At 42.1% G+C, this 20021-nt stretch overlaps 1 protein-coding gene across 6 annotated transcripts in view; it reads left to right on the top strand.

Annotated features, from left to right (window-relative positions):
- Positions 1 to 20021, top strand: part of LRRCC1 (leucine rich repeat and coiled-coil centrosomal protein 1) — a 481085-nt gene that overhangs the window by 161632 nt on the left and 299432 nt on the right. For all 6 annotated transcript variants that reach the window (XM_078687089.1, XM_078687090.1, XM_078687091.1 and 3 more), the window contains 3 exons: positions 3947 to 4095; positions 9612 to 9816; positions 10409 to 10548. In XM_078687089.1, the coding sequence (XP_078543215.1) occupies positions 3947 to 4095; positions 9612 to 9816; positions 10409 to 10548 (494 nt within the window). The remainder of the gene's footprint in view (positions 1 to 3946; positions 4096 to 9611; positions 9817 to 10408; positions 10549 to 20021) is intronic.

The raw sequence follows: 20021 nt of genomic DNA, 5'->3' as shown, positions 1-20021 counted from the left end.
GAGACGACTGGTGTGGGGGGGTAGGCCCCGGATTGCCATTGCTAAATTGTCGCTCCCGTGGTACGACGGTGGAATTGCTTTGCCTGATATTCGTCGCTATTATTGGGCGTCTCAACTGGGGGCAATAAATCATTGCATGTATGGCCCTTTGCCGAATCCGGCCTTCGCGATGGACAAATGGTTGTTACCGGGGGGCGACTACAATAGAGCCCTCTACTCGAAACTCACCCCTCGCAACGTGACGGGCCCCACTAGGACGGCCGTCCAGGTATGGCGACATGCTTCCATGGCGCTTGGGTGGACTGATAAATTGACTCGTGCCACCCGCCTGTACGCCTCTGATAGACTTGGCTCACTTTGGCAGTCCCGGGGGTTTGATAGGTGGGACTTGATTGGTATCAGCAGGATTGATGATGTTTGGACTAAGGGGAGAATGAAGACGTTTGAGGAATTGAAAACCGAGTACGCGTTGAGCGATCGCGAATTCTTTCGCTATGCACAGATCCGCCACGCGGTGCTCTCGGTCTTTCCTTCGGGTGTGGAGATTCCGGAGTCGTCCCCGCTTGAGGACAGGGTACTGGACGGACATGTTCCTGATAGTACGATTTCGCTTATTTATAAAAAGTTAATCAACTCCAGGTCTGACCTCCTGTCTCGACTCAGAGAGGTCTGGACTGGTGATGGGCTGGAGCTGGACGATGAGGACTGGCAGGCGGCGATCTCCTCCCCTAAAGAGGTGGCCATCCAGGCGCGCCTTAGATTTGTGCAACTTAAAATCCTACATAGAGTGTATGTCACTGGTCCCCGTTTGGTGCATATGGGCTTCTCTGTGGATGGTTTGTGTCGGCGTGGCTGTGGTCTCCTGGGCACCTTTTTACATATCATCTGGGAGTGCCCTGAGATAGTGCGATTCTGGACCCGTGTGCACGAGGTGATGAGTGAGGTTACCGGGGTGCGATCGATGCCGGAAGCTAGGAGATGCCTGCTGAACGTATGGGAACCGAATGATTACTCCGTGTCGCAGCTTCGGTGGGTGACCTTGGGCAACATGATTGCCAAAAGAGACATTGCGCAATTGTGGGGCGCTCAGGGCCCGCCCAGACTTCAGAAATGGAAACAAAACATGGACTGGTGCATGTTCAGAGAAAAAACTGTGTATATTTCTCGTGGTACCCCCCGGAAATGGGGAAAGATATGGACTCAGTGGAACACTTATCGTGGTGATATATGTGCCTCTCCTCTCCCTGACCCTGATGTTGCACCTATGTCCCCGTAACCCGAGGGTTCCTCCACACACTATTGTATACTGATTGCAATTTGTTTCTTCTGGCCCCCCCCCCACTGTGTAACTCTTTCTCGATAGAACGAACGCTCATTGGATTGTCCTTCCACCACCATGTAATGCAACGTTGTGTATATTGATGTCTCTTTTTCTTCTTCCTTGCAAGTTGTTTGTGTTTGTGTTATAAAATCAATAAAAAGTTTTCAACCAAAAAAAAATCTGAGCTCATCCTCACTGAGGGTTCACTTGGCAGCGATAGTCGCTTACACGAGAGGAGAAACGTGCAAGAGTTTATTCACATCACAGGTCGTTAAGAGATTCCTGGAGGGAGCAAAGAGGATCGCACCGCCAAAGAGGGTGCCACCACCTGCATGGAACCTTAACCTAGTCCTAACGGAACTCATGAAGGAACCTTTTGAACCAATTCACAAGGCCTCCCTAGAAATGCTGACCAATGAAACAGCTTTCCTGGTAGCAATCACTTCACTGCGCAGAGTGAGCGAACTGCAGGCACTAAAGCTACAGGAACCCTACATACAGATACACAGCGATAGGGTGGTGATGAGAACGGACCCACACTTTATGCCAAAGGTGGTGTCAAGGTTCCACTTGAACCAGACTATACAGATACCGAGTTTCTTCCAAAAACCGTCAACAAGAGCTGAAAAGGGACTGCACACTCTGGACGCCAGAAGGGCAGTCATGCACTGCATTGAGAGAACAAAGGAACACAAGAAAACAAAGCAGTTCTTTGTGTCCTTCGCTAACCGTTGCATGGGGAAACCAGTAACTAAAGGAACAATTGCGCGATGGATCGCCCAAACAATACAGTTCTGCCACAAGCGGGCAGGGCAGGAACTAGCAGAGGGGACACGTGCCCACTCTACCAGGAAAAAAGGAGCTACACTAGCTTTCCTAGCTAACACACCAATTCAGGACATATGCCTGGCGGCAACATGGGCTTCAGTGCACACGTTCACGAAGCACTACTGTATGGATATACAGATGAGCAAAGAAGCACAAGTCAGACAAAGGGTGCTTCAACACATATTCAATAACCAACGCTCATCTTCCACCCAGCCGCCACAAACATGAGAAACCGCTACAAAGTCTATGCACAGCATAGTGAATCCAGAAAGATTCACGCTGCAAAACGAATAGTTTCTTACCTGTCGGTGTCGTTTTGCAGCTTGATGATCTTTCTGGATTCACTAGCGAACCCACCCACCTCCACCAGAAAGATGAGGCCGGAGAGAAAAGGTTGTTGAAACAAAGACAATACTTGGAAAAGAAGCCTTAAAAGGTTAAAGCGGTGAAAAGACTTTAGTTGAACATTGCCATAACTTCGGTAACAAAACGAACACGAGAAAAAAGAATCCGAAGATGGCGCCCAGGAGTGGGAGCTTCCGCGGGAAGCGTGCCGACGTTACCGGAAATACACCAAAGGTGGGACGTCGACACCCACCTGGGCTACGAAAAAAAAGAAGACTACGAATCCGGACCCAACCACAAGACCGCGGAATAATGCACATCATAGTGAATCCAGAAAGATCATCAAGCTGCAAAACTACACCGACAGGTAAGAAACTATTCGTTTTCTCCACAGTATGAAGGGTGCAGGTAGTATGATATTTAGCACCTTTAGATCTTGGCTACTTTTAGCAAATAGTATCTTTTTTGACAACTGTTGCATATTATGTATACTGTTCTTAGTAGATTCTTTTGAATACTTGTGGTGTATTTCTCATGAGTGTATCCTTGTTTGCAAATACTTTGCCAAGAATGATCTCTCTCCATAGAGTAAAAACTGTTTACAGTACTCCATTCTCTACCGATTTTAAATTCATTTCTTTGTGTTGATTTGATGTGTGTGAGCTGTTTGATACAGATAAAAGCTGTCCGTCCTAGTGCATTTGTTTTGGAATCGGCATTCGCTCTTTTGGCTTTCTCTGAACAGTTGTACACAGATTCAACACCATACTCAAATCAGGGCTACCCAGATGTATGTGGTTGTTTGTTAATCTGAACTGTGCTAGCTGTGAAGTGTATGGTATAGGTCAACTTTGCACACGTGTGCTTTCTGCAGCGAAGGGAGTTGTATATGTGATGGTAGTAATGATGGCTGATATTCTCCTGAGTTAGTTTGTACTTGCTGTCAGTCCTCTAATACCATATTAATTTATAGACCAATATGTGGAAAAGCGAAGATTGGATGAGGTCATCGGCGATGTCATCAGTGGTGTCATTTGAGATGTCATCAGTGATGTCAAATTATGTCATAGAGCATTTCATAAGTGATGTCATGCGAGATCATAAACGGTGTATGGTGTACAGTTAGCGCTGCCACCTATAACGTAAATTTGTGGTTTGTTTTTTCTAGTTAAAAAAAATTTAAGTTTTCACTGAGAAATTTACCTAATTATAACATTACTTTAGCCTTTGTTTTTTTCAATGAATTTCTGTGGTTACAAAATAAAAAATCCTTTTATCACACCGAACTATAACCTCACTTTAACCTTTGGTTTTGTTCAGTGAATACGTACTTGTATGTTTCCAATGTTTACAGTTCTTTGATCATTTATTTTTACAGTTTGTAAAACCCCTCATGTAATGTAGTTCTTTTAAAAAAAAAAAAAAATCAAATCATAAAATCATTTTATCTAGGCACTAGTTCAAGAATTGGACCAAGAGCGAGAAAAAAGATGGAAAGCTGAACAGATTGTAACAAAGTTAACAGACCACATTAAACAGCTGCAGAGCCAGACTAAGGAAGAAAAGGATATCAATAGCATGGCTGTGTATACCACCGACAGGTAAGAGAGCGCTGGTTCTTCAAACTTTGTTTTCCATATTTTTAGAGACAGCTGTCCTCAGCTGAGGCTGAATTATGCCCCCCCTACAATTCAGAACCCTGAGCAGTCTGTGCTTGTTGCACTACCGCTGAACACATTTGATGAATGGTGGAAAGATGTAAAATTGTGAAATTCCACACATGTGCCTCAGACTCCCTCAACTCATAAATCAAGACAGATGAGCAGAGAGAATTTCATTTGCCTGTAACTACATTTTCCCAGCCTTAGTGTTTTCATAGGTTCACAAACTTGAAGTGGTACCCATGATCAGTTTTGTTAATCCTTAGTAGTTTTAATGACTAGTAGTCACAGTCAAAATATAGTACTCTAGAGTAGCTAATTAGTCTTCAGTATGTGGTGTGAACTCCAGCCAATTAAGTAACTGTAAATCCAATTCTAAACCTGACTGTAAATGTTATTGATTTATTGTAGATTATGCAAACTGATAATTTACACTATTCGTACACAAATCTGATCCCTTAATTACATGTAATGTTGTTACTGTTTAATTAATTATGATAATATTCTTAGTATTGCAGCAGTTGATTTACTTAGGTGGAAGCTTATCCACCATAGTGGATATTTCGGGCAGTTGTTTTCCTGTTATAAATCCTGAGAAAATGAAGATTACATTGAGACTGTGTCCAACTGAATGAAATGGCCTAAAGACCAATTGGTGAAGGTTTCAAGATAGATATGATAGATCTTCTTTGAGATAGTTGTAGTCTGACAAACCACATATTGAGATCATCCTCAATGCATGGATTGGTTTGTTTGAGGGTGATGTCAGGGATGAAGTTGAAGAAGATTTCTGAGAAGACTGGGTTGTGTGGTGGAGTCTCCAGATCAGCAGGACCAATGAACTGGAAAAGGTAGGCTTCAGAATGAGACTGTCATCTATCCAGGTAAGGCTAACCTTGGGTCTTAACAAATGTGGGCTACTCTATTCTACACTTGAGCATTCTCTTAAGGAACATATCATGGTTAGTCAACATTTGTAGCTTGACATTGGGCCCATCGGAGAGTATAATAATGCTTGTTTTGCACTACTTCTGTCTCTGGCTCTCTGCCTGTCAAGTACCATGGATGGTTGTATAAGGCCCATTCCTACAAGTTGCACCTCTGGCTTTACTTAGTGTACTCCAAAATAAATAAAATTTTGGGATGCAAGATGGTACTTCCAAGAGAAGCATCCTTAACGCCTGTGTACCACTTATCCCATAGTTAATGTGATTTAAACTCTATAATGCAGGCCAGTGGTAGATATCTGCATTGTAAGAGGAATGTAGTGATTGACTGTTTTGAGTTAAGAGTTGCATGGATATAATCAAATTGTTAGGTGTCAAACAGAGGTACAGATGATCAAATTGAGATTTGTCTTTTTGCAGATCGTGCAACATGGAACTAAAAGTGAGTTGCAAGTCACCATATAGTATGAGATTTGACATGGGCTTAATGTAGTAGGGATTTATGTACAGTATGGATGCTTTTTGAATAATAGTGCTCAGTTTTGCACTGCAATGGGTTATTATGTATTTTATCATAACCAGAGCTATTCACTCGGATTAATTTCACTGGAAGTTCTAATCTGCAAAAGTAACATTTTGGTACAACAAGCAAAGGTTATTTGCAGACCTTTCTAACAGAATACAACCATAAAATGTTTTTTTTCTTACTCCCCCCTTCTCTAATCCCCTATATTTTGTACATTTATTTTTTGCGCTATTCAGTTTCCAAGTCCCACATCTGGTGGCACCAACAGAATGTCTTTTGTTGAGCCCAGCTCATCAGATTGCATGGGCCCACACATGCTGAAAGAGTCCATGGACCCACACTGATGCGCAATGAGATTTGTCTGTTTAAAAAAATTGTCTGTAAATTAATGGTAAGAATATGCAAATGATTAACCTATCAAAGCTTACTGAAAAGATTCACACCTACTGCAAATGGTCATAATCTGGGTAAAGACGTATCTACATGTAACTTAATATCTCAAAACGTAGACATGTTTGATAATTGTCTATCAAATATGCAGATTCGTCAAACAGCTCCAAACGTATTAGCAAGTCATAAAAGACCTATTCAGTGGAAAGTGAGTCTTAATAAGAAGTACACATTCACAGTTGTTAACTATGTAACATAAGGTTCATAAAGACAGTCTTACATAAAGATTTTCAGTGCAATCCCTTTTCTCATCTCATTTAAACCAATTGGTGGCCAAAGAGACGAAATTATGCGCCAAAGAAAGTTCCCTGCATACAACAATACAGAAAAGTGTAAACATTCAAGCTTAAAACCTTACTACTGACTATGCACAATCCGCCTGATAAGTTGTTCAGATAACTTCAGTGTCACTGCATTTCTAGTCTGCAGCATCTGTCAGGCTTCACTTTGCTTGGGTGCTACATATGATAATGAGTGGGAAGATATTCTCTGCAACAATTGTTTTTTATGTACTAGTGAGTAAAATACTTCAAAAAACCGTTCCTCGCAGAGCAGCTACTACCTGATCCGCTAGCACCTAGTTCCTTGTCGACCACAACATTTTGTTTAAAAATAGATAATTGTTTTTATGCTTTCCATGTACTTTAATATTCTCAATCTAGTTTGTTTTTGTGTTGATGAATCGCAGATTTTGTTGTGTATCTCTTGTATATTTTGTTTTTCTTTAGTCCGCGAACACAGGAAAAGGTGCACAATTGCTGGTCCAGTGAGAACCCCATATGTTACAATTATGTATTGTCTGTCTCAGAGGATCTGTATTTATACTGCTCCAAAACTTGGGCTTTGCCTTTGCCAACCTCCGGTTCTTTTCAATGCTCTGACAAATTGTGGCTTTGGTCATGCCAACTTAGATTGTGGTTGCATATACCTTATATGTGTGCCTGTTTTGTTAATTGTTTGTGAATACTCAAAAAGTACAAACTTATTAGAAGCAAATTTACACTCCACACGTCTGATTCACAAATTCATGAAATTACGGGTTGGCATCTGCACCTCAGTCTAACATTCACCAATGTTAAAGGTATGGCTTGTAAGCTGTGCAAGGCACAGGTTTCCAGGCATTCTTCTGGGCAGATCATGTTGCATTGCTTTCCGGATTTCTGTTTGGGCTGTGTGGAGTTCTTATTTGGCAAGAAAATGATGCCTTGTTTAAAGGCAATCTTTTTATTTGTCTCCCATAGGAAAATGTTTGTGGAGAAAGCCCTTCCACCTACACCCCTGCCAATACGGGAGTCATCCCTTCCTACCCTGGAAAGAGATTCATGCTAGCTCTTGGCTGAAGTAAAACCCCTACCATTTCCAGAGTGCAAAGGAAGTTAAGAGGAGTTTAGTTATCCTCCTAAACATACCTGTTTGGGGCATTTAAAAACATCCAAAGTTAATCCAGCTTTGAAATGCCCATTTTCACATTCTTTGAATGGGATTTACAGGTGCAAAGAACGCTGCACTCATAAATGGATTTAGGCATGCAATGTGGGCTATGTACAAATGGGAGGCCAAGTGGAGTTCATCTTGAAATGGGGTTTTTCCAATGAAGGTAGTGAAAACTCCCTTCAAAGATGCGCGATGTATATCAATATAAATTTGTAGAACGGACTGCACCAACAGTGGTATTATGTCTTCATGCTTCCAATTCCACTATTCACATGCCTGAAGACCAGAAGATAATAAGGCCGGGGAATGGTTTGAACGCAAACCTTAGTCACTGTTTGTGCTTGTTCTACTTGTGAAGCTTGCTAGCCTGCTAAGATCTCTCTCTCTCTCTCTCTCTCTCTACCTCTATCTCTACCTCTATCTCTCTCTTCTTCTCACCCCCCCACGCAACCCCCCCCACAAGCATGCTCATGGTTTTCACAATTTCTGTTCATTCTATAATGCTGTGAGGTTAGGTCCCATGGGCCAGAGACAACATTGCACCCCTGCAAAGGGGCTGACATGTAGGATAGCTGACCTGCAGAAAGCCAGTAGGGCTGACTGTAATGTTCTAATGGATGAGCACACTGGAATGCACTTGAATGGGGAACTGCTTCCCTTTCCCGCACTACGAGACATGTATAGGATACCGGAGGGTGACTTTCTGATCTATGCAGCGGTCACGACCGCGATCCGGAAACACTGGAGAGAGGGGCGCACGGAACCAGTGACCACGTTGGCATGCCAATATGTCGTGATGGCAGCGGGGACGGTTAAAGCGGTCACATGCCTCCAATCTCGGATGTTGTGGGAAGGCTTACGCCCATTGGCGGGCCTCAAAACGAAATGGGAGGAAGGTATAGGCCGTCCGATCCCGGATACCACATGGGAACATATTCTCAGGGGGGGCGTGGAAGGGGAGCAGGAACGCTCGACTCCAGCAGATTCAGTTTTTCATTCTACATCGGGCCTACTTGACCCCGGGAAAGATCAGAAAATACTTCCAAGTCCAAGGCGTGGCATGTCCCAGGTGTCCAGAGGAGGATGTTGAATTGGAACATATGCTATGGTTGTGTCCACGTATGGGGGGTTATTGGGTGGAGGTAGGGGACCTTTTGAATGCAGTTACAGATAGGCAACTAGAGTACGATATGGCCACTTGTTTGTTGCACTGGTTCCCACACACGGCTAAAACAAAAGTAACCAGCAAATTTATTGATTTGGGCCTCTTGCTGGCCGAACGAGAAATAACCTGGCATTGGAAGGCACAGGAGGGGCCTTCGAGCAGGCGCTGGCGCAAGGAATTCTGTAAATGGGCGAATTGTGAGAGTGTGGTGAGGGTACGGCAGGCTGCGCGTTTGGGTAATGATAACGCTCTGGAGGTAGCTAGGGCATGGGAGGCCTTGGTTCAGGGCTTAAGGGACTGGCAGGTGGAAGAGGGTGAGGAATGAGCAATGCATGACCATGTGATTGGTGAACACGGAACAATGCTTGCAAGCTCATTGGACAACTGGTAATACAGTGGGATATGAGACTTTGTATGTGCCCACACCACCGAATACGTAGGGGGGGAGGGTGTTGAGGGGTGAGTTGGGTATTAATATGGGGGCATATTTGATTGATATGGATATTGTGGTATGCATTTCTTTTGATTGTAAGATGACCATATAAAATCAATAAAATATGTTTTAAAAAAACAAATTAGCACACTGGAATGCACAAATGCAGTTTGTGTGCAAAATCATATTAAAGCCGAACTTGTTTTCTTTGCTAATACTTTTTTTAATTTTACCATGTCTGCAGGAACGCTGAACGTTTGCATTTAGTATGTGAAAAATGTTTTCTCCTAACTTTCCCATGTTTTGCATTACTAATTTTGTTAAGAACCTTATTGAAATCTCCAAAGTTATGTTGCCGCTTTCAGAAGTGATTAGATGGATTTGCTTGTTAAGTCTGCCTTCTTGGCTGTGTATGCTCAGCAGTTAAAGGACAGTTCTGTGTGCCTGAGATGTCTGCTTATGATTGTAACGACAGTTGCTTTTTTGTTGTTGTTTTCTTAGACTCAAGGAGTTGCTTCTTAAGGAAAGAAATAATAAAACCAAACTGCAAGCTGTTATCCAGCATTTGGACGCTGAATCGCAGAGACTTGAGAATGAGCTCAAACTGGTAATGGCTAAAGAAGAAGAACAGAATAAGACCTTAAAGAAGTTAGAAGACACTTTAGCAAAGATGGAAACAAAAAGTCTACGTCAACAAGCTGTAGAGGTATTTGTTTGATTATTAACTCACCACATGCAAGACAGTAGTTTTGTTTGCTATGTCAAGAGCCAGATTGTTTTCACTAATGGTAGTCTTACGTCCTAGGTACCCCCTTCCCCCACCACCCACCTACCTACCCCCAATCTCCTTCTGTGTGGTAACACAACGGAATGGAGGCACATGTTCTGGCATGAAAAATGGTAGAAAATCCAGACTTTGTGTGTGAATCTGCATTCAGACATTCCTAAACTTATGTCCTTCTCCACCTTCCCATGTCTCTTTTTCTTCACTGAAGTCTGTTATTACCTCAATTCTGAGAGGTGTGTTTGCGAGTGCAAGGTGGTCGGGCAGCAACTTCTGCTGAAGCTCTCATGTCGTTCCAAATGCCTCACAAATTGTTTGGGGTTTAAGATAGGTCTGTCCTTTGGAATGTTGATTACAATATTCAGGGACTTTTAGTTTAGTAGTCTACTAGTATTTATTCCAAGAAAGAAAATATGGTTTTACAGCTCTGTAGGGGCTAGTGAATGAAATGAAGGCAGTATGCTTCTCAATCAAAGTTTTCTATAGTTTTCATTCCCCATTCACATTTTTACAGATTAAACAAATCCAAGAGGCTGAACTTAAAGCTACAGCTGCTCATCGAGAAGCTGACTTACTCCGAGTAGCTGTCCGTCAACAGAAGGAGAAGGTACAACAACTTCATGAGATTCTTACTTCACGAGAGCAGGCACACAGGTATTTAACTCAATTGCAAAAAAAGTTAGAGCACTAGTGTATCCCACCCTCCTGCAGTCACACTAAGTTCTAATTTCAGCAAGAATAATAGTATTCAACATTTTAAGATATCTAACCATGTTAAAATATGAGATCGTGTCTTGATAATCCTTATAAACAGTCACTAAATTGGTAAGACTTAGCAAGATTGTTTCAACTCAGTATATGAATGTCAACAAAAGTAACAACTTGTGAAAGCAAACGCAGACTGGATGATGACTTATATTTACGCCATCAAGATAGACCAATATTGACTCATAAATTTGGTTTTGTTGCAGCGCTAATTATTAGTGTGGTATGCGCCATTCTGGCGCATGAAGACTACTGAAATTGTAGGATCCTTTAAGTACTTATACTATTTTGTTATAGCTGTAGAAGTCTAGGCTTTGGTAGAAATACATATTTATTTATTGAGCATTCTACTACAGTATCTACTAAGGAAGGCTGTCAACAATCCTTGAATCTGGGGGAAGAGGTGGAACTTTATTAACGGGAACCTTTGGTTTTTCAGTCCTACGAGAAATGAACACTTTATGATGAAGCACCTTACAATTCCTATAAAAACTTCAACTAAATAGTCATTATAGTTGTGATTCAAAATGTAGAAAAAAATTAAATTGACTAATTATAGTGAGCAAAGCAACCATAAAGTCCTCTGCAATACAGTGCTCATAAACTCAAACCTAGCTCGCCAGTCCAGCTCCCTCATATCCTTGTGAATACAGCCTTTAGTTTTAAATGATGTGATCCAGATGCAGGGTGTAGTGCCAGTTACTCCATACTCACCTGTTTGGGAATGACTTCACTGCTGGTAGGGTTGGAGAAAAAAATCATCAATAGATCATGTCACTAAATTCTGAATCTGTGTTTGCTGTCTCTTTTTGCTTATAATCCAATGTCTTTATGACACTGCAGAGGAGTCTCCTGTCTTGGAGCAACACTGAACAGACACTGAATCTACAGAAAGATGAGTAGACCAGATGACTTCCATCAGAGGTTAAATGCCACTGCCAACAGGGTACTTGTTATTCTTATTGTGTTCAGTACAAAAAAGCACAGGGATGAGTGAGGAAAAGGAAAGGGATGACATGAGCGAGCATTGCAATTCAGTACCATTTCCGCTCCACTGCTATTGGAATCTATACCTGACCACTGCCAAAGGTTGTGATAAAATCCGTATAAAAGTGACACTATTAAGCGTCTCAAACAACTTTGTGACTGGAAGTGCTCACTGTGCATCATGAGGCATTCTTTTCAACTCCAAAAGGATTCAAAACATCACTCTAATTTTCTCCAGCTGAAATTAGCTTTCCTGAAAATGTTTTGTCCTACTACACCTGCACCTTTCATACTTTATTTCTGACCAATCCCTACACCTGTAGTGTTTAATGTTCAAACTACACTATGAACATATGTAGATATCTTCGTTTGCTGGATTTCAATCTCTATTCATATATAAGGTGTGTAAAACAGGGTATAATAAAATTGTGAAACAACAAGACATAGCCTGCCTACATAAACAGTATAATACGCTGTTTTGTTATTTAGATTATAATGACTCCACCAAAACTAGTATGATAGTTGCAGGAGCTCAAGCCTGTACACATTACCTGGAGAAAGGGAGGGTGAAAAAAAAGAGAGAGATAAACGAAAGAAAATTATGTGCAGGAGGAGCAACCTCTCAATTCCTCACAGTTCAAATCATGTACTCATAGCATTAGACCTATAACAAACATCCTTCAGATCATAATCCAGGTGCACTTCACTTGCAACCCCACTTCAGGGAAATGTTTTCGATGTGCAGTCTGCTCAGGAACCATGTGGAAGCTCCAGCACCATGTGTGAAAACCTCCTTACTCTACAATAGCAGCACTATACCTGCTCCCCTTCCAGCACCATCCAGAGCTCTAGTAGGGATCTGCAAACCATTAATCACTCCCTTAAGCAGTGCAAATGCGCTCATGTTTTAAGAAATCTCCTTCCTGAAGAAGCTGGCCCAAGGTACAAAGTTACAACGCGTTACTTTTGTTTTCCATCATTTCGATATTGGAGTCTAGTTTGAGAGATGGAGGCATTGATGTACTTATCAAATTCCTGGAACTGGTGAAAGTCATCCCCATGGTACATGAAACAGATTCTGTTTGATTCATGTGATGTTTCCAGTTCTCCACTTTGTTCTTTTGCAGCTGTGCAGCCCTTCAAATAGTGAAATTCCCCTTCAGATGTGTTATTTTCCCATTCATTTGTTGCAGGCACTTTTGCATATCCCCAAAAGGCACCATAATCAGTGACTCCCCCTGAGTTGAGGGATGCCTGCTTTTCACCTTTTCAGTCCTCACCCCTTCCATTAGAGTCACCTAGAAGTGAGCACTGTGGGGAAGAAAAGTCTTGCTATCCCTGATCACCTTTTGTGTTTTCTTTAGGAGACATTTTCTCGAAGCTGATATAGTTCTCACAGAGATTCATCTGACGTGCAGTAGAGCGCAGATTACTGAGGCCGCCTGCTTACTGCCAGTCAATGAACGGGCTTCTGCTTGCTATTCTTGATGCTATTCTCTCTCACCTTGGGGACATACACCCTTCCGCCTCACAAAGAAAATCCCTGCTCCCTTTGATCCAACACCATTGGCAGTGTTTTAATAGTATTCCCGTTCCCTGGGACTGCTATGAAATTCTGCACCTGCCGCACAGTCATCCAGTAAGAGTGGCCATTCTGGCAGGTTTAACATCTTGTACACAAGAAGAGCGTCCCCATCAGTCTCCATGCTGGCTGGACATGGTAAGAACCCTAGTCAGAGCACCACCTTCACAGGCCTAAAACCGGAACACTCTCTGAACTCCAAACAGAAATGGCCATCATGGATTTTGAACAGTACCTGCTCCCTTAATTCTTTATCAGCAATCTGTAGGAGCCACAACTATTTGCAGCTGACTAGGAGACTCTGCCTCCAGATGATTCTAGTGAAGCATAACAGAAATAATAGGCAGTGTTGAAATCTATTTACTCTAAATCTTCTCTTGATCTTGCAGACATACCCCTAAAACAGTCAATGCTCAAAAACACTTGAATACCTCCCACCAGGCGGTTAAGGTATCTTTTAGAGTCAGGGTTTTTCCAACCTGGGGAGTGCAGGATCATCCACATATTTCAAATCCGTTTCATATGATATTCGAAGCCTTGAAGGCATTATATTTGATCCCGATTTTAAATCAGCTGCTTTAAGATTGTTTTCTGTACTTCTACAGATTCTTTTAGAACCATTCTGGATGTTGAACAATCTATAATTAAACTGTAGATTTCTATTTGAGCACAATCCTATTCAAAGCTATCATACTCCAAGGGATGTGGTGCTGGAAACGCTTTCAGCTCAGTCAGTGGTTTTTAAAGTAGCATTGGGCAAATTTAAAGGTGCTAATTCTCCTCCTTCATCCCTCTTGGACTAGGAAGCAAAGAGATGGTAGATCAAAGAGAACAAGAGATCCTTTTCTTAGGATGATAAGTATGCAAGGGTGAAATTCTAGAATAATCTATAGAATGATCACAACATTGACAAATATGCATTTTATCTTCCAGCTGAGCTAGCTGAAGAGTTTCAGAAGAAACTACTTTGTAGCATTTACAGATTAACAATGGATTGGTAGGCGCTACAGCTACACCTATGAATACCCCTTAGGTATGCACAGACATGCATGGCTCAAGCCTTTGCCCATAACTAGGACATTCGAGACAAGGTGACGAGGCTTTTGAGAAATGTGAAACTGGAATACTGTTATACTAAATCATTCAGTCTATTTATTAACTTCAAGAAAGACACTTATCAGCTTTAACATACATTCACTGCCTTCTTTAGATCCATTTATTAATGGGTGTTGGACTGGGCCCAATTAGACGAAAGGGGTAAAAGATCCAATCAATAACAAGTAGCTAACAAATCCTCTATGTTGCTAATAATACAGGGTTATTTCCAAGAGAGACAGATATGTCACGATTTTACTTGTGAACTAATCGTGTGTATATTGTCAAAGACTTTTTCTTCTGATTCATTTTACACGAAGAGTATTACAATGAATTGACCATGAATCTTAAAAAATAGGTAAGTATTTTTTGACACAATAATTAAAAACATATATTCTCAAATCTCATTTGATGATGCAGAACTATATTTTCTGATGGACACTTCTAACTGCAGATTCCTCACCTTAAGAATACCCTTAGGCTCCAGACATGATCAGGAGATTTTTCTTAGTATTGCTCCTGCGTGTGAGCATGTGGTGTCCTGGGAACAGGAAATAGACCCAGGCACCAAAATAAAAGTGGCCCCCATTAGAGAATTAGCACACAAAAAAATGGCCCCTGTTTGTATATTGGGATATTTATGAAGTTACAACGAAACGCTGTATACGTTTTTTGCAAGGTATGGAAGACTGCATGAATTTGAACTTACTGCAGGCAATGTTTGTTTCAATATTAGGGAAATATACAGTTAAAACAGGCTCACCAGACCATAAACTGGCACACATACAGCCATAAAACTGGCTTGCACACTGAGCTGACAGACTTTAGCAGGGTTAAAGTGTAAGAGGTACACACCCTTTTGACATTGTGGGAGCTGGTACGTGGGCCCGTGGCTTCCACTTGATAAATATAGTAACTTTTAAGTACAGGACCTGGGGCTATGTCTCAAACTGTGTCTTGACTAAACAGGACCTGCTTTGAAGGAAGTTGCGAATGGGGGTGATTTTAATCAATATTATTTGCTTGTTTGTCATTCACTCGGTACTCAATGTCCGATGTCCTGTGAGGTGATTGCTGACCTCAAAGCCCTGACGAATTTGCCGCAAAGACATACGGACAATGAAACATGTTGGCCTTCCTTGAAATGGTTTACAACATGCTGTGTTTTTAATGCTGAGCAAGCTCATGTTTCGGATTAAAAAGTTGTAACCATATATGTGAGTTCTTGCTCGATTTTACTGCTATTTGAGACATTCTGTCTTGTGTGTTTGACGGGGTCTTTACTTTCTTTTTCTTTTTTCAGTGATATACTTATCACCACTTACACCTCTCTACACTCTTTTTACTGGACACTAATTTCTTTTCAACATGAGAAAGTTATTAATGATGATAAAAACGTGGACAAGCTGGTGAGAACCTGCCAGTAGCTCCTCTGGAGGTCACACGTGAGTTCCTTTCTCATCTCTATACACATTTTCTTTGTAGTACACATACACCTAATTGCTGAGGGTATGTTTTTTGCAAGTGATCTGACTTACATTCTTTCTTTTATAAAAAACAATTCGAATTGTGGGCCCAGGGGACTGGATTAGACTGTATAATTGATAAAACAGTGGTTGGGTAGGAATGGAGACCCCCCTACACCAGTCCTACTTAAAAGAAATGGTTCTTGCCCGATTCAGCCAGAACTTTTTCATTTGCATTTTCTTTTTGAATAACTGCCGTAAGTATGCCAAATGTCTTTAGGTTGTGAGGTTTGGAGTGTAGCATATATTTCGGTCTGCATGTCACAATACAACATGCTTCGGAGCCATGCTTCCTTAATGGGACGTTGTTTGGTGCCTCAGGGTAGTGCAGTTTCCCTTTTTCCTAGCAGCAGCACAATGGTGATAAATCTGCGGTGGCAGGGTTTTATATCACTGACTATTCCCAGCAAGGCGAGTTGTGGAGAGGGGGAGAGCGGCATGGAGACCACATCAGAAAGCGTCCGAAACACGTCTGTCCAATACGTAGCTACAAGGTGACACGTCCCTGTCATGTGCGCAAAGTCCTCCTCCGGAACCCAGCACTTTGGGCAGCTGGGTGGTTTGGTAGGGTCAGATTTGGTCCGTTGTGGGGTTATGTAGACCCGGTGTATAAACTTGAAATGCAGCAATTTATGTCTGTGGTTGGGGATACCCTTTTTTATCTGTTCTTGACAACAAGCCTATTCCTTGTCAGCCAGTGGCTGACCCAAGTAGCCCTCCCATTTTGCACTGTATCCCCCTATCCCGCACTTGTTTGAGCGCCATCCATGCCTGACATAACTTTGTGACCGAGTGGGTCCCTTTTTTGTCAGTTATAAGCAACGTAAGGGGTGTGAACTCAGCTGGAGGAGAGGAGAAAGAAGGGGTGGCCGAGCGGAGTGCACCAAGCAGTCTGGTCGCTACAAATTTGTCCATGTATGACATCTCGGTTCATGCAGACAGGTCTGCCATGGTTATTGCCCGTTCACCAGGGAACAAGGAACCAATGGTGCATAGTTTGTTTATTGAGAGTGTGTTGCCCCCACAATCTCAGAGGGGAGTGGTAAAAATGGGTTTTGTTGCAGTGGGATGTCTGGTGAGAATTGGGAGCTGGTACCCAGTAATCAGCTCAGTTTACGTGCGGCCTAACAGGTGGTGGATAGGGGCTGTATGTCATTCTGGTTGAGTGGTATACCCTGGGGGAGCAGTGCTCTCAATAAGGTTGGGGCAGCCAAGTCTCGTTCAGGCTTGGTATATGGTATACGGGCATCTGGATGGAACTAGTGCCGAACAAATTGAGACTGTGCAACCAGGTAGCAGAGATGTAGGTCCGGAACTGAGAATCCACCTTGCTCATAAGGGAGTGTTAAGGTGTCCCATGCTACTCGCGGTCTATGTCCTGCCCATACCAAGCAGATAAGCAGGCTGTGTGAAAAAGCCGTTTGAGTGGGATTGGTATATTAACCAATAAATACAGAAACCGAGGAAAACGTTCATTTTAATGAGTGCAATGCATCCGGCCATGGATAGTGGTAGTTGGATCCACCTCTATATCTGTGAGGTAAGCTGTTCCGTTGCAGGCCCATAGTTTAGGCGGATAACTTGTTCCTTACTTCTATGTAAAATGATGGCCCAATATTTGGTAGTATCTGTCGTCTATCGGAGCGGCAGCTCGACTCTCCCTGAGTCGATAGTCTGTGATTGAAAACCGCTCTGACTCCCAGTTAACTCGCAACCCGGACATGGTGCCAAAACGACAGATTTCATTGATTAGAGGTTGCAAAATAATGTTGGGTTTCCTAATAAAGAGCAGGATGTCGTCTGCGTACATAGACATCCGCAAGGGTCCTGGCTGAACCTGGAGGCAGCTGAACATATGTATTTCTTGTAGATGCCTGACTAGGGGATTCATGGCTATTATGAAAAGTAGGAGAGACGGGGGACATCCCAGGCGAGTGCCACAGGATATCTGGATCGGGGGGGAGACAGTGAACCATTCACCCGGAGCTTGGCCGTGGGGGGTGAGTACAGCAGCGCAATCAAAGCAGTTAAATTAGCTGGGATGCGTTGTTTACGAAGGAAGTGTGGCAGTAAGGAATGGCCACTCCAAAGAGTCGAAGGCTTTCTCTGCATCGAGAAGAGCTATTGCTGTGGAGACACTGGGCTCTATCTTTTTATTACTGAAAAAACTGTCTGGATGTTTAGGGCGGAAGATTTGTGTGGGATAAAGCCGGATTGCACTGGTTAAAGAGTTTGGTCTAGCAGCAGTGACAATCTGGTAGATAGCATTTTGGCCAGAATTTTTTATTCATAATTTATTAGGGAGATGTGGCGTTAGGAGGTGCAGTTGGGGGGCTCCTTACCCGGATTCAGCAAGAGGGATATGGAAGGGTGTAGTACCCCCTCCTCGAGTGCCTCTGCGTACATTTCAAGCAACTGCGGTGCTAGTATTTGCTTAAATGTCTTGTAGAATATCCCTGGTCCGTTAAGTCAAGTCAAGTCAAATGATCTTTATTCAGATAAAAATATCCATAAAAGGACAGTTTATCACCACCAGAACAGGATAAATAGCATTCAAAGAAAATTATATGAATACATAAAACGCTGTTAAAACTTTAAAAAGGTTGGAATGGGCCTATAAGCTAGCAGCATAGTCACAAGTGCAAAATAACGCATTATATCATATGTAAAGTGCATTATAAGTAAAGTGCAACAGCTGGACGATAGATCTAACAATGATTACAACATCGAAATCAATAATAAAACATAGGGTTGATTCGAATGTACAATTATTTTATTTATTTTTGGTATTTTTAGAGCGCGAACAAATGCCCGTGGGCGTCTCGGCGCTATAGAATACGCCATAGAATAAAATGGTAAGCTAACAGTCATCAAGATACAACACCCTCCCAATTCAAGCTCAATCAACAACATATAGCTAATTGTACTGAATGCAAAGGGCCAACGGTGGACTCCCAGTGCCGCACCAACCTCTAATTATTTCCCAAGGTATCTGACAGTACTTGTGTTCTGATGGTGTGCATACACGACTCCTGTACCCACCGTTGCGGGGTACAATCCGTAAACAGGAAACAGAATCACCCAAAACAATGGAGTGGTGCACTACCAAGATATCCAAGAATTAATAAAGAAGCTCAGTCAGTATCTTCGTGGAAGAAGTCTTTAATTGTATAAATCCAAAGCATAAGTGTAAAAGCAATCAGCCAACGCGTTTCGTTCTTGAAAGAACTTCGTCAGGGCTGAAGAAAAAGACATAAATAACAAACATAAAGGTCTAAACTCAAACAGCAGAGACCACATTGCATATAAAAACATTTCATGTTAAAAAAGGACACAGGATCCGGAAACCTAACGTTAACAGCAACCTAAGGGTTCCATACTGTGCTTATAACCAACACACATTTTAAGACTAAACAGTTCCATCTGGAAATCACGTGGTGGTAAAATTTGCATAACTGGTCCCCAAACGTATGTGTATGGGGCCATTCAAAAGTAAATCACACCACTAAGTGTGATATGTCTTCTTCAGTAAATCACACCTCTAAGTGTGATATGTTTTATTAGATATTTGGGAAAAGGAAAGAAAAGAAAGTGGGGGCGGGAAAAGTAGAGCCTGTGCTCTTTCAAGAACGAAACGCGTTGGCTGATTGCTTTTACACTTATGCTTTGGATTTATACAATTAAAGACTTCTTCCACGAAGATACTGACTGAGCTTCTTTATTAATTCTTGGATATCTTGGTAGTGCACCACTCCATTGTTTTTGGTGAACATATAGCTAATGTTTATATGTGTCAGAAGGCGAGAAAGAGCAAAGAATTGCTCGGAATAATGTTATAGAGTTCATGAGGTATTAAAATTCATTCACTCATGGAAGCACGCGAACGTACTGCAACTGATAGAAACGTGCTTACACGGAATATTAAGTCATCACTACCCAATTTTAGAATCTCAAGATAAGCTTGTTTAAAATCCACAGTGGCCTTAGCCTTGAAGAAGGGAATTACAAACTGTTTTGTATATCTTGAATAATATTTACAAAATAGCAAAAAGTGTAACACTGTTTGCTTACTACCAATGCCACAAGGGCAGTTCATCTGCTCAAGATTGTTATTATATCCTATTGGGAAGCAGAGTGAATATTTTATACTGCCATCCCTCAGGCGATAAAGT

This window comes from Lissotriton helveticus, chromosome 4_1 (assembly GCF_964261635.1).
Source record: "Lissotriton helveticus chromosome 4_1, aLisHel1.1, whole genome shotgun sequence".
Lineage (NCBI taxonomy): Eukaryota > Metazoa > Chordata > Amphibia > Caudata > Salamandridae > Lissotriton > Lissotriton helveticus.
Note: the sequence above shows the minus strand (reverse complement) of the source record. Positions and strands in the feature narration are given on the sequence as shown.